At 39.7% G+C, this 12,482-nt stretch overlaps 1 protein-coding gene across 2 annotated transcripts in view; it reads left to right on the forward strand.

Annotated features, from left to right (window-relative positions):
- Positions 1 to 12,482, forward strand: part of kars1 (lysyl-tRNA synthetase 1) — a 54,137-nt gene that overhangs the window by 39,319 nt on the left and 2,336 nt on the right. For both annotated transcript variants that reach the window (XM_060838017.1, XM_060838018.1), the window contains exons 11-14: positions 432 to 517; positions 6,666 to 6,751; positions 9,822 to 9,948; positions 11,648 to 11,791. In XM_060838017.1, coding sequence (XP_060694000.1) covers positions 432 to 517; positions 6,666 to 6,751; positions 9,822 to 9,948; positions 11,648 to 11,791 — 443 coding nt within the window. The remainder of the gene's footprint in view (positions 1 to 431; positions 518 to 6,665; positions 6,752 to 9,821; positions 9,949 to 11,647; positions 11,792 to 12,482) is intronic.

The following is a 12,482-nucleotide window of genomic DNA, read 5'->3' on the forward strand; positions in this document are numbered from 1 at the left end:
CAAACAAGGTTTGAAAGATCACAGAAAGTTCCTTCCCAAATTCCACATTCGCTTCTCAGCATCCTCACTTCTGGTGACTTCTAGTCTTGGTGACTTATCAATTGTGTATCTACAGTCAGCTTTTCTACAGCCCATCCAATATCTCAACCACCAATTTTTTATTAAGACTTCAAGAGCATCTTCCTTGATAGAGGAAGAAACGTACTTTAATATTTCAGCCATGGACTCTGCTACCACTATTGGGTCACCCTTTTGTGCCAAAATTGGCTCCAGTCATTCTTTTGTTTCCTTTTTTTTCCTATCCCATGCATGAATTAAAAATAACAACAATTAGCAAAACACTTTTTAAATTTGACTATTTCTGTTTCTTTGTTAGAATTGTAAGCTTTAGCCCTGCTGTAAGATTAACTTACTTCTTTTTGTTAAAACAGAGGCCCGTAAATTCTTCGATGATTTGTGCAATCAGAAAGGTGTTGAATGTCCACCTCCAAGGTCTACAGCCAGGCTTTTGGACAAGGTATGAGTTGAAATATATGAAACCCTGGGCTAATTTCTGGATCAGGAACCTGACACGCAGACCATGCTGGGGCCCAACCCTCAATGCTATTTTGATAAAGGAAAGACCTTACCGGTTCACTCTACCTGTGTTTATGTTTCAAATATGTCTTCTCTTCCTATCGTTTGTTAACATGCTCTTTAATGAGCTTACACCTGGCTACTTTGAGGGTTGGGGTCATCTCCATACAACCCCTTTGAACATTTTAGCAGGTCATGGAGGCATTGGGATGACTAACAGACTATTAAGGCAATGAGAACCATTTCAAAACCTTGCTTTCACTTCTCAATTGAAAGGTCAGCCTGAACTCATCATATAGTCAACAGTCTGAAATGACAACATTATGTGTGGTGGCAGTGCTTTTGTGATTTATTGGTATTTCAATCACAAGAATGTTAATATTTTGAATATTACAAGTGTTTTGTATAGTATTTAGAAAAATAGTTTTATGTCTTTCTGCTTTCCATTCTGCGAATGATTAAGGCATGAGAAGCTGTCATGATAAATGGCAAAGAATCATCATCGTAGAGATATAAAACAGAATTTTCCCAAACTCTAAACAACATTCACAATGGCAAGATATTTGGTTTGGAAAAATACAGCAGGAACAGAAAAATTAAATTTTCTGCAGCGAGGGGATAAAAGTCAGATTATCCACATAAAGTTTAATGGCGAAATGAGAATCTCACTAGTGCGTTGTGAGGAGCCTATCTGTATGCATGAATATCTCATTCTTGCCTTCTACCTAATTTCAATGCAGATTTGAGTCTTCCCAGGCAGTGGTTAGAAACTAGATGGTGTCAATTTCTGATATAAAATTCAGAGCTGTTACTGACAGACCAAAGTTGCAGCTTTTTGGCATCTACTCTGGGCATCAGTATTGACTAGCAATTCCAAACATCTATGGGTACAGTCCATAGGCAGCGATGGAATTTTATCAATGGATTTTCTGGAAAGCAACAGCTTCACCACCTTTTTGTGGCATATCTCCAACTTGAAAAATTTAAGCACTTAACTATTACATTTTAGTTACAAGACAAATGCAGTGCCAGGCTGCTCTGCTGTCAGGGACTGGCACCCATGTCATGCATCAAAACAGGGTGCATCTTGGTCTGCTTAGCTTGCTTTCTTAGCACATGTTCACTTTATACCTGCATGGATTCCCCCAGTGTCTTTGCCTTGCGTTTTTACAAATTACTGCTTCATTCAGAACTTAGACTCTTGGTATTTCTTTTGAGCCTTGCCCTTTAGCATTTGATGAAATGCCAGGCAGCACTGAACAATCAAGGGAGAGGTGTGTTGCTGTACTGCACCATGGTTACATTCAGTGGAAAATACAATACAACCTAAAAGTCCAACATGAATGTCCAACAAGAATAGACCATATTCTAGCTCAGGGGGACTGTCGTCAATCAGGGCAGTGCCACCACAGTCAGTCAACGGCATTTTCTGATCTCAGGCCAGGGGCTTGGATACCAGTGAGTTTACTGACTTGTTCAGGATCGGGGATCTAAGATTTTGGTTTGGGGAGTGGGCCAACGTCAGTGTTGCAGGCTGAGTGCATCCAGTCCAAGGACTAGCAATAACTTCATAAGATGTACACACAGAAGCAGGCCTTTCAGCTCATCAAGTCTACTGCACTATTCAATGAGATCATGGCTGATCTGATAGTCCTCAGCTCCACTGAACAGATCATCAAAAGTGAACAGGTTTTTTAAAACAACCTGTTCAAGGATGTTATGACTGGAGCAAGTGGGACCTGACCAGAGCCTTCTACTTCAGAGGTAGGAACCCAACCACTGCATCACAAGAGGTCTCCCAAATCGCAAGGATGAGAAACAGAGCCTGCAGAGATGAACCTGTGCAGGGAACCCCCAATGGATTTCAAGTCTGTCACTTGAACCACTTGGCCATAACCACAGATGACAAATAAAGGCTTTTTTTATAAATCACTCTGTTCAAAACCATTCAGAGCAGGGACGGCATGAACCTGTGCTTTCTGGTCCCATACTATCACTATGCCACAAGACCTGCTCACCATGATGCCCCATAACATTGATATCTCTCCAGTATCTCCTACATTTCATTGTCGCGTACTATCCATGGACAGCTGGTAGAAAACAGTAGCTTCCCTTTCCCAACCCTGATTGATGACTCTATTACACAGACTCCTGTTTGAGGACATTCTTTTATAGGTCTGGGGATTTGTTGTAGTAGGCTACAGAGTGCACTGATCATCCTTGTGTGCTCTAGCTTTAGCTCTAAGAAGTAGCTAACTCCTTGTTGAAAACATTCAGCACTCGGCCTCAACCACTTTTGATGACTGAGAATTCCACAGGTTCACCACTGTCTGAAGAAGTTTCACCACATCTCAGTCCCAGGCCTCGGTCCCCAGGAGTCAGTTGGTAGGAACTCAGTCCCAGGCCTCGGTCCCCGGGAGTCAGTCGGTAGTAGCTCAGTCCCGGCCTCAGTCCCCGGGAGTCAGTCGGTAGTAGCTCAGTCCCGGCCTTGGTCCCCAGCGGTCAGTAGGTAGTAGCTCAGTCCCGGCCTTGGTCCCCAGCGGTCAGTAGGTAGTAGCTCAGTCCTGGCCTCGGTCCCCAGAGGTCAGTAGGTAGTAGCTCAGTCCCAGGGAGTCAGTAGGTCGTAACTCAGTCCCAGGCCGGTTTCATTCTCATCATTAATTCACATGGCACCGGAAGTAATATTGCCAAGATTCTATAGTTCGGGGTAGGGGGGATGTTGGTGGGAGTAGTGGGTGTAAGTTGCTCGTCTAGAAAAGATGTTAGTAGTTTACATTAAGCAATCAGAATGTGAGAATGGCAGAACAATAGTGTATCTCCTGTCAGACTTGAAAGGACAGTAAGTGGGATGGAGGAAGGGAGGACATGATAACAGGCTGAATTGATAAAGTGTGGCATTGGAAAAAGCACAGCAGGTCAGGCAGCATCTGAGAAACCAGAGAGTCAACGTTTCGAAGGGTCTGTTTCCATGCTGTACATCTCTGACTCTATCTGCAGCAATAAGTGTACAGGGACATTCGTGATTTGGAGGTGCTGGTGTTGGACTGGGGTGTACAAAGTTTTAAAAAAAAAATCACTCAACACCAGGTTATAGTCCAACAGGTTTAATTGGAAGCACTAGCTTTCGGAAGCGCCACTCCTTTATCCATGCTCCGAAAGCTAGTGCTTCCAATTAAACCTGAGGGACATCCAAGTTTCATTGCATCTCCTCCTTTCCCAATTTATTGCCATTTAGATGATAATCAGTCTTCCTATTTTTGGTACAAAATGGTTAACCTCTCATTTATCCACATTATACTTCATTTGTCATGCATTTCATTGCTCACTCAACGTGTGTAAATCACACTGAAGCATTTCTGAACCTCCTGACAGTTCACCCTTCCATCTACCTTTTATATTGCCTACAGTTTTGGAGCTATTACGTTTATTTTCCTCATCTAAATCAATGCATTTTACGAATAGCTAGAGTTTAAGCAGTACCCAACTAAAAACTGGCTACCACTTGGAAAAAGACACATTCAGTCCCACACTTTGTTTCCTTTCTGCTAATTGATTCTCTATCCCATGTGCATTAATTTTACATGCTAATCTCTTATGGGAGACATTATGGAAAGACTTCTGAAAGTCCAAATGAACTGGTTATGTCTTCAAAAACTTCCAGTAGATTTCACAACCACGACTTACCCTTTGTAAATCCACACTGATTCGGTCTGATCCTGTCACTTCTCCCCAAGTGCTCTGCTATTGTTTTTAGAATGGGCTATAGCATTTTCCCGAATACTAATGTTCGGCTAACTGGTCTATGATTCAGTTTCCTCTCTAACTTCTTTTTTACATGATGGGATTACATTAACCATCCTCTAATCCATAGGAACTGTTCCAAAGTTCATAGAATCTTGAAAGATGACAACCAAGGCATTCATTATTCCTAGGGTCACTTCCTTTAGTACACCTTGACATTGATTATTGGGTCTTAAAGATATATCAGTCATTAACCCCATCCATTTCCTCAAATAATTTTCCTATTAATTCCTTCAGTTTGCCCCCCTCAGTAAACCATGTGTGCTCCCTTGTTTCTGGGACATAATTTGTGTTTTTTTTTGATTGCAGAACCAAAATATGTACTTACTGTTCTTCCCCATTATAACCTCCTGTTTCTGATTGTGTAACAGATCTACGTTTGTTTTCACTTTTCATTTTTCTCTTCATATACCAATATAAGCTTTACATCCATTTGCATGATGGCTGCAGTCTTAGTCTCACATTGTATTTTTCCATCTTACTCAATTCCTTTGTCTTCCTTTGAATAAAATATACACTGCTTCAAATCCTCAGGTCTGATCCTTTTATGGACATTTTCAATGTCCCTCTCCTGGATCTTGTAGTCTCCCTTTCCCTTGCCAACCATGGTAGGGCCATCTTTCCTGTTCTATTTCTGTGTCAAACAGGAACAAACAATTGTTGCAGTTCCTCCATGCTCTCTTTAAATGTTTTCCATTGCTTATCCACTGTCATCTCTTTAAAAAAAGCTTTACCCAATTTATCATAGCTAGCTCATGCCTCACACCATCATAATTTGCTTTCTTTAGATTCAGGACCCTAGACTCAGAAACAAAAAGGTGAAGTGATGGATGTTGAGGATCTGTAAGAGGGACCGCATTCTTCCAAGGAGGAAGCTAGAGGGGCATCACCTTCAGCTAGAGTGCAGCTGAATGGGGTCTGACATACCAGACCAAACTTATTTGTTACCTGCTATAAATTGAACTGGGTTTAGTGAAATCATCATTCATTGACTGTAAATGTGCTGATGCTGGAATGGCAAGCTGCCCCTGTTTATTCCCAACTGCAAATGCAGTTTGTCAGTTTATTCTTTTTTCAAATTTGCTGTAGTGCGATAAAGGTAATGCTACAAACTATTGAAAGGCCTCATAATATTTTGATGCTCCACATTCAAACATGACAATGCTTTATGCTACTATGAACATTAGGGAAAGAATAGCATTCCTTCAGACAGAGTTCTAATGTTGTGTTGCAGTAAGGAAGAGTAGCCTCTTTTGCTTCATTCCCTAGCTGCAGTTCAAATGACAGACAACCAGACAAGCGATGATGTAAATTGTAAATATATTTACAAATATGAGATGCCATCTATGTGCTCTTACAGGATTTTCTTATTCCTTTCCCTCCATTTTGTCTGTGCAGAAGCAGTTTTCCTCGATTGGACAGCTCCTGTGTAATTCTTCACACACTGGAACTGTGAAGGGCTGTTCTGGCTTGCAGTGTTTGAGCTAGGCTTTAAGTATGGCGCTGTCAGTGAGAATGCCAAAAACCCCTGGCAATAATGAGCACTTCTGCTGCTGGTGAGCACGGGGTTATTGTAAGAGAGGTGCTGTGCTGTAAATACCATAAAATTGCATGAGTAAACTTGATAGAATTCTCATCGAGAAACCCTCCATGAAATCTCTGAAATTTACATTAAGGGCTGATTTTTCCAAAATGTGTTTGTGTCATTGGGGCACCTGTTTGGCAAAATTGATATCCAGATTTAACTGATAAATGGGGAAGAACATCTGTGCTAGATTTTGATTTAAAAAGTTAAGCTGCAATTCTGTATTTAAAAAACAAACACAGTTGCAATCTTTGTAAAACAGGAGTTATTCTTCATTTTTCATCTTTATTTTAAGTAATACACCGCCTTTGCTTTTTATTTGCCAAGTTTAGTAAATTCAATGACATAATGCAAAAATAGAATCATTTCTGTAAATCATCTTTTCCTTAAATTGAAATTCCTTGAAATGTGCCATACTGCATGAGCTGGCTTGCCAGTACCTCAGTGGACATTTTGCTTTAATGACGTTGTGAGGCTAACTATACTTTTTCACCTTCAGCTTTTCCAGTGTTATGAGGGATTGCCACAATGCTGGTCAATCATCAAGACGTCAACCATAGTTTTTGGATTTGCCAACTGGTTTTATAGTCAGATGCTCTTCCTGCTCCTAACCTTCCCACTTATATGGGGCTGGGAAGAGGCTTACAGCATATTAAATAACAAATCCAGTTTATCTCTATTAATTAGTATCCTTTTGTTTCAGTTGGTCGGTGAATTCCTGGAGGTTACTTGTATTAACCCAACATTCATCTGCGATCACCCTCAGATCATGAGCCCACTGGCCAAGTGGTAAGGTTTATGACTAACAAGATCAGAAGTAACACAACCTTTTGTGTTTTAGCAGTGTTCAACACTCCTAAATGTTTGGAAGTGGGGAGAAGAGACAAAACACAACTAGTCTGTGGAAAGACTTTGCCTCACAGCCTTCCAATCTGCCACTCATTTCCAGACACATGCAGCTGTGATTAAATAACTCATTTGTCTTGATGTGTCTAGGCCTGAAGATTTAAGTCACAAGTATAATAATATGTCATGAAGAGTTTTTTAGTAGTATTAAGTACCAGGAAAGATGACTAAATAGTGTATTCATAACATTGTCTTTCCATTAGTCTGAGTTTTCAATTCATAGACTGACTGTGACTTGATGTCATTCAAATGATGTCTGGGGACTAATTTGCTTTTGCCTCCTGTTTGGCAATTAAATTGAACATACAAAGGAACAAGAGTAGGCTACTTGGCCATTTGAGCCTGCTTTGCCATTCAATAACATTATGGTTGATCTTATTTCAACCTCAAGGGGAGACATGGCAGATACAAAACACTAGAGGTCCTACAAGAGTATGGAATGTGCATGGAAAAGGGAAAAAAGAAATTAGGAGAGCAAAATGGGGGCATGAAAGAATAATAGCACAGAATCTGAAGGAAATCCTGTTATTTTACAAGTACATTAAGAGTAAAAGGATAACCAAGAACATTAAGGACCATGGTATTAATTTGTATATGGAGACCGAGGACAAAGGTTGTGCTCTAACTTTATGACAGTGTTCACTACTGAGCGGGATGATGTGAGACAAAAAACTGCAGATGCTGGAATCCAAAGTAGACCAGTAGGAAGCTGGAAGACCGCAGCAAGCCAGGTGGCATCAGGAGGTGGAGAAGTGTCCACCTCCTAATGCTGCCTGGTTTCCTGTGTTCTTCCAGCCTCCTACTTGTCTACTCTAGTGGGATGATGTGGACCTGAAAATCAAGGAGAGAGACTGTAATTTAAAGCAATTAACATTGATAGAGAGGAGATTCTGAGTGGTCTGTCAGGTTTAAAGGCAGTGCCAGATGACACGTATTGCTGGCAAAAATGTTCAATTCTTGTCTGGCCAAAGGAGAGGTGCCAGAGGACTGGACAACAGCCAAAGTGTTAGCATTATTCAGGAAGGGAGCAGGGGATAATGCAGCAAATTACAGGCCAGTCAGTCTAACCTCAATGATGGGGAAACTATTGGAAGCAATTCTGAAGAACAGAATTAAGCTGCATTTAGACAGGCAGGGATTAATCAGTAACAGTCAGCATGGTTTTGTTAAGGGAAGGTCATGTTTAACCAATATGATTGGTTTTTTTGAAGACATAACCAGTGTGTAGATGAGGGAAGTGCATTTGAATTAGTCTACTTGGAATTTAGGAAGGCTTTTGATAAGGGTCTACATGGGAGACTGATAGCAAAGGTAAGAGCCTGTGGCATTCAAACAAATTTGCTGATTTGGATCCAGAATTGGCTGAATGGCAGGAAAGAAAAAATGATGGTTGAGAGGTATTTTTGTGACTGGATACTTATGTGTAGTGGGGTACTACAGAGATCTGTATTGGATGCTGCCTGACCTGCTGCGCTTTTCCAGCAACACATTTTCAGCTCTGATCTCCAGCATCTGCAGACCTCACTTTCTCCTCGAAGTCAAACCCTGACCCTTTTTTTACAGTGATTCATTGCTATATTCTTGAAGGGCGATGATGTCAGTTGTGAAGGGTACAAGGAAGGTGACAGAGTGCTTAGTGTAGATCAGGATGGAGTGTCAGTGTTAGTGCCAGGGTGAGTCTGGGGGATATGGGATGAAGTTGACGCCAGCAGGTGAGGCAGGGCATTGGGTCCCAGAGGTTCAGGCATCCAGCAAGGCAGGAAATCTAGTTAGATTGTGGTGGTAGTTTGGGCTGCGGGAGTTGGTGTTGGTTGTCACAAGTCATAAGGGCTCACAATAGGTGTTGCTGGGGCTGCAGGTGTGTGGAGGCAATTTGGGTATATAACCTTAGTAGTTACCAAAGAGTTGCACTGATCTTTAATTGCCTAATATTTCCTGGGGAACAACTTAATGACAGCAGAACGCTCCAAATTCTCTGACATTTAAGTATTTTTTGGATGATTCTAAATACAGGGAATTGTCCATTTAAAATCTCCAAATTCCGAGGTACTTAATGTACTTCATAGCCTCCCTTCACACAATTCCAGTTTGCACTGCTCCCCTAATTGTCTAGCCATTGGAATATCTGGACCAGTGTATCAACATATGCATGATTTGGAGATGCCGATGTTGAACTGAGGTGTACAAAGTTAAAAATCACACACCAGGTTATAGTCCAACAGGTTTAATCAGAAGCACTAGTTTTCAGAGTGCTGCTCCTTCACACAACCACCTGATGAAGGAGCAGCACTCCGAAAGCTAGTGCTTCTAATTCAACCTGTTGGACTATGACCTGGTGTTATATGATTTTTAACTCCCATTTATGCAGGTGTTGATTGGTCGTATTCTTGAATTTCTTCTAGCATTTTTCTTGCCATTCCCAAGAGTTTACATGGTTATTATTGCTTGCAGAGCATTGTGAGTAGTAATGTTTCATTAGTAGAAAACTATGGACCGGCTGGTATTTACTGCATATCATAGGTTGAAGCCAACCGGTCCAATAAGTAAAATGATGGAAATACACAGCATACAAAGCTCATTTATTGTGTTCCAGATATGTTTGCTTTATCAGTGCAGTTCTTAATGAGGGTGGAAACCTGAAACGTGTGTGTAACTATTTTCAATCATGCACTGTGAAAGTTATCCATTTAGTATGTGATTTGAATGGAAGTAGTTTGCCAACAATAATGTATGATTTGTTTTAATTGTAAATAAAAATCTGTAAAAATATAGAAATTGGAAGTATGTTTAGCATAGAAGCTGGATGGAATGTTAGACATTTATCAAAGAAAACCACACCGTTTTTACAAGTGATGCAACATTTAAAATACAAGATGCTGTTTGAAGGACTGTGAATTTTTTACGTACGCATTCAAAAACATCCTAAATAATTTTGCTTTTTTATCTGTTTTAGGCATCGTTCGGTTAAGGGTTTGACAGAACGCTTTGAGCTTTTTGTTATGAAAAAGGAGATCTGCAATGCTTATACAGAATTAAATGATCCTATAAAACAAAGAGAGCTGTTTGAAGATCAGGCAAAGGTGACTATTTTCATTAAATCTTTGGTTGAGGCTGCAAGTAGCAGAGATAATACTATACTATTCATAATAGTTAAGAGAAAAGAAACTTCAATCCTAATATCTTAAACCAAAATTACCTCTGGTTTCTAAAGAAGAGTGCTTTCCACTTTTCAAGTATAATTTACCACAGGACTGGCAACTTTGTTCAGAATCTTAAGAGTAAAATAAGTGGTATATTTACCATCTCTGTGTCAACCATAATACAATCTCTAATTAGCTTCAAGACTCCCAAGTACATAAAACAGAGATAAATTCAGCACATGAGCAGGCCCTTTAGCCCCATCATGTCTGTGATAGCCATGACACCATTCTAAACTAATCCCATCTTGCCTGCATATCACTGTGTTAAACACGAGATATACAACAAACAATTCTTCGCTCAGCAACATACTGTGAACAATTCTTGATTTCATTTTACTTTGTTTTGCTGATAATTGCAACAAGCGTTAGCTATATGAATTATGTGCATTTGTTCTTGATTTCATTCTTCTCAGTGTAAGTTTATGAAATAGTCAAACCTCACATTTGCAACAACTTCATGAACACAATTAAAAATACAAACAGATTATTACATGCAACAGGATGAACCATTGTGGCTGCTCCCTGCAATGAAATCCAACATTTATTTAATGACACTTCTGTTTGTCACTCAAGTTATCTGGTTAGATTTACTAATGGATAACAGAAATGTACTATTGGATATAATGGTTGATTATGATTATGTATTTGACTGTGTGTAAATATGGGTAAATTGTACTTCTATCTGTTGAAACGTTTGCATAAATGCCCCCTCGAAGGGAAAATGCATTTGGAACAAAATCCTGCAGTATCAGTTCTGCATGTAAGTGGCACTATTGAACACCAACATTTCAGCAACAAGGCATTTAATCTAACTATAATGCATATAGTATAGACTAATTAGTGATTTATAAAACCACAGGAAGCTTATTTCACCAAATATCCTTGCCTTAGTTATTAATCTTGTTGACATAAGCTTGAAAGTAAATAGGTAATTAGGTTTAAAGGTATTCTTTTTGATTATTGCCCCTTCTAGTTCTTCCAGACATGCCACTTTAGAGGCTGTTACTTCTTTATTTGGAGAGAATTAGAAATACTTTATCTCACCTGTTCACACATCTGTCCCAATACATTGGACCCTAACAACGTTCCATCTTGCTCAGCACCTGCTTTCCAGCCTGCTGGATCTTGCATGTTCCTGGAGGATCTGATGCAAAATCCTGGTTCTGTAAATTTCATGAGCTGACCTCAACATCCAACATATTGCTCAGCTGTCTCTTTACTCTATTTTGACACAGCATACACATTATTAGTTTAGTGTGTCTAAGAATAGATTTCAATATTTACTTTCTCCCCAATGGCAGATGGCAATGAATGAAACTGACCAGTGAGTGTCGAAGTGGGGATAAGAAATTGGCAAATAATTTTGTATCTGTGTAAAGTTTTCTTAACAGTGCTTAAGGTGCTTTATGATATGAAGTAAATTGATCTAAATATCATGGAAAGAAAATTGACATTAGTTAGCATTTACTGTGGGTGTTTTCAAACCATAAAAGAACTTGTTAGGACACACTTCTAAGTTGGAATGTTTGATCCTGTACAACATTATGCCTTTACATTTTTTTAAAATTGAACTTTCCAGGCTAAAGCAGCTGGTGATGATGAAGCCATGTTTATTGATGACAACTTCTGTACAGCTTTGGAGTATGGACTTCCTCCTACAGCTGGCTGGGGCATGGGAATAGACAGGCTTACCATGTTCCTGACTGATTCTAATAATATCAAGGTAAATTCAGTTATTCATATTAAAAAAGGCAGTGTACTTTGCTGTGTTATTTTTAAAAGTTAAAATGGTCATATTATAGATTGAAAACTGATGTGAATGTGAGCAGCATTTAGAATTCCAAGCCTGATTCCAACATTTTAGAGTTGTCCAAAATTGTTCAAATGGCTCAACTTGGAGGTGATCTTGCAGATTGTTGGAATATTATTACCTTAAGTTTCCCTTCAAGCCATTTCAATTCTGAGTTGAAGCTATGTCACAACTTCTTCATTGTTACTGGATCAAAATCCTGAAACTTCCTTCCGAACAGCACTGTGCATGTCCCGATACCCCAAAGACTGTGTTGGTTCAAAACACTTGCCACCATCTTTTCAAGGGCAACTCAGGATGGACAATAAAGCTAGCCTATCCAGCGATATCCACATTCCATACATTTTTGTAAAAGGTCAAACACAAGGCTTCTGTTTGGCAGCAATACAAAACACTTTCCAACACATTTAGGTGTGCAGGTCTAACTTTTTTTTCACCACTTGAACAATTGTCGAATATTGCTTCTCTTCTGTGTTGGTATGCTGTTGGCCGACATAGATTTGGGTTTGCACTCCCATTCTTCATGCACTATGTTTGGATTTTTTGGATTAGCAACAATAACAAGACTGAAATTCATCTTAAGCAATATCTCTATGCTTTGGAG

This window comes from Hemiscyllium ocellatum, chromosome 17, assembly GCF_020745735.1.
Source record: "Hemiscyllium ocellatum isolate sHemOce1 chromosome 17, sHemOce1.pat.X.cur, whole genome shotgun sequence".
Classification (NCBI taxonomy): Eukaryota; Metazoa; Chordata; class Chondrichthyes; order Orectolobiformes; family Hemiscylliidae; genus Hemiscyllium; species Hemiscyllium ocellatum.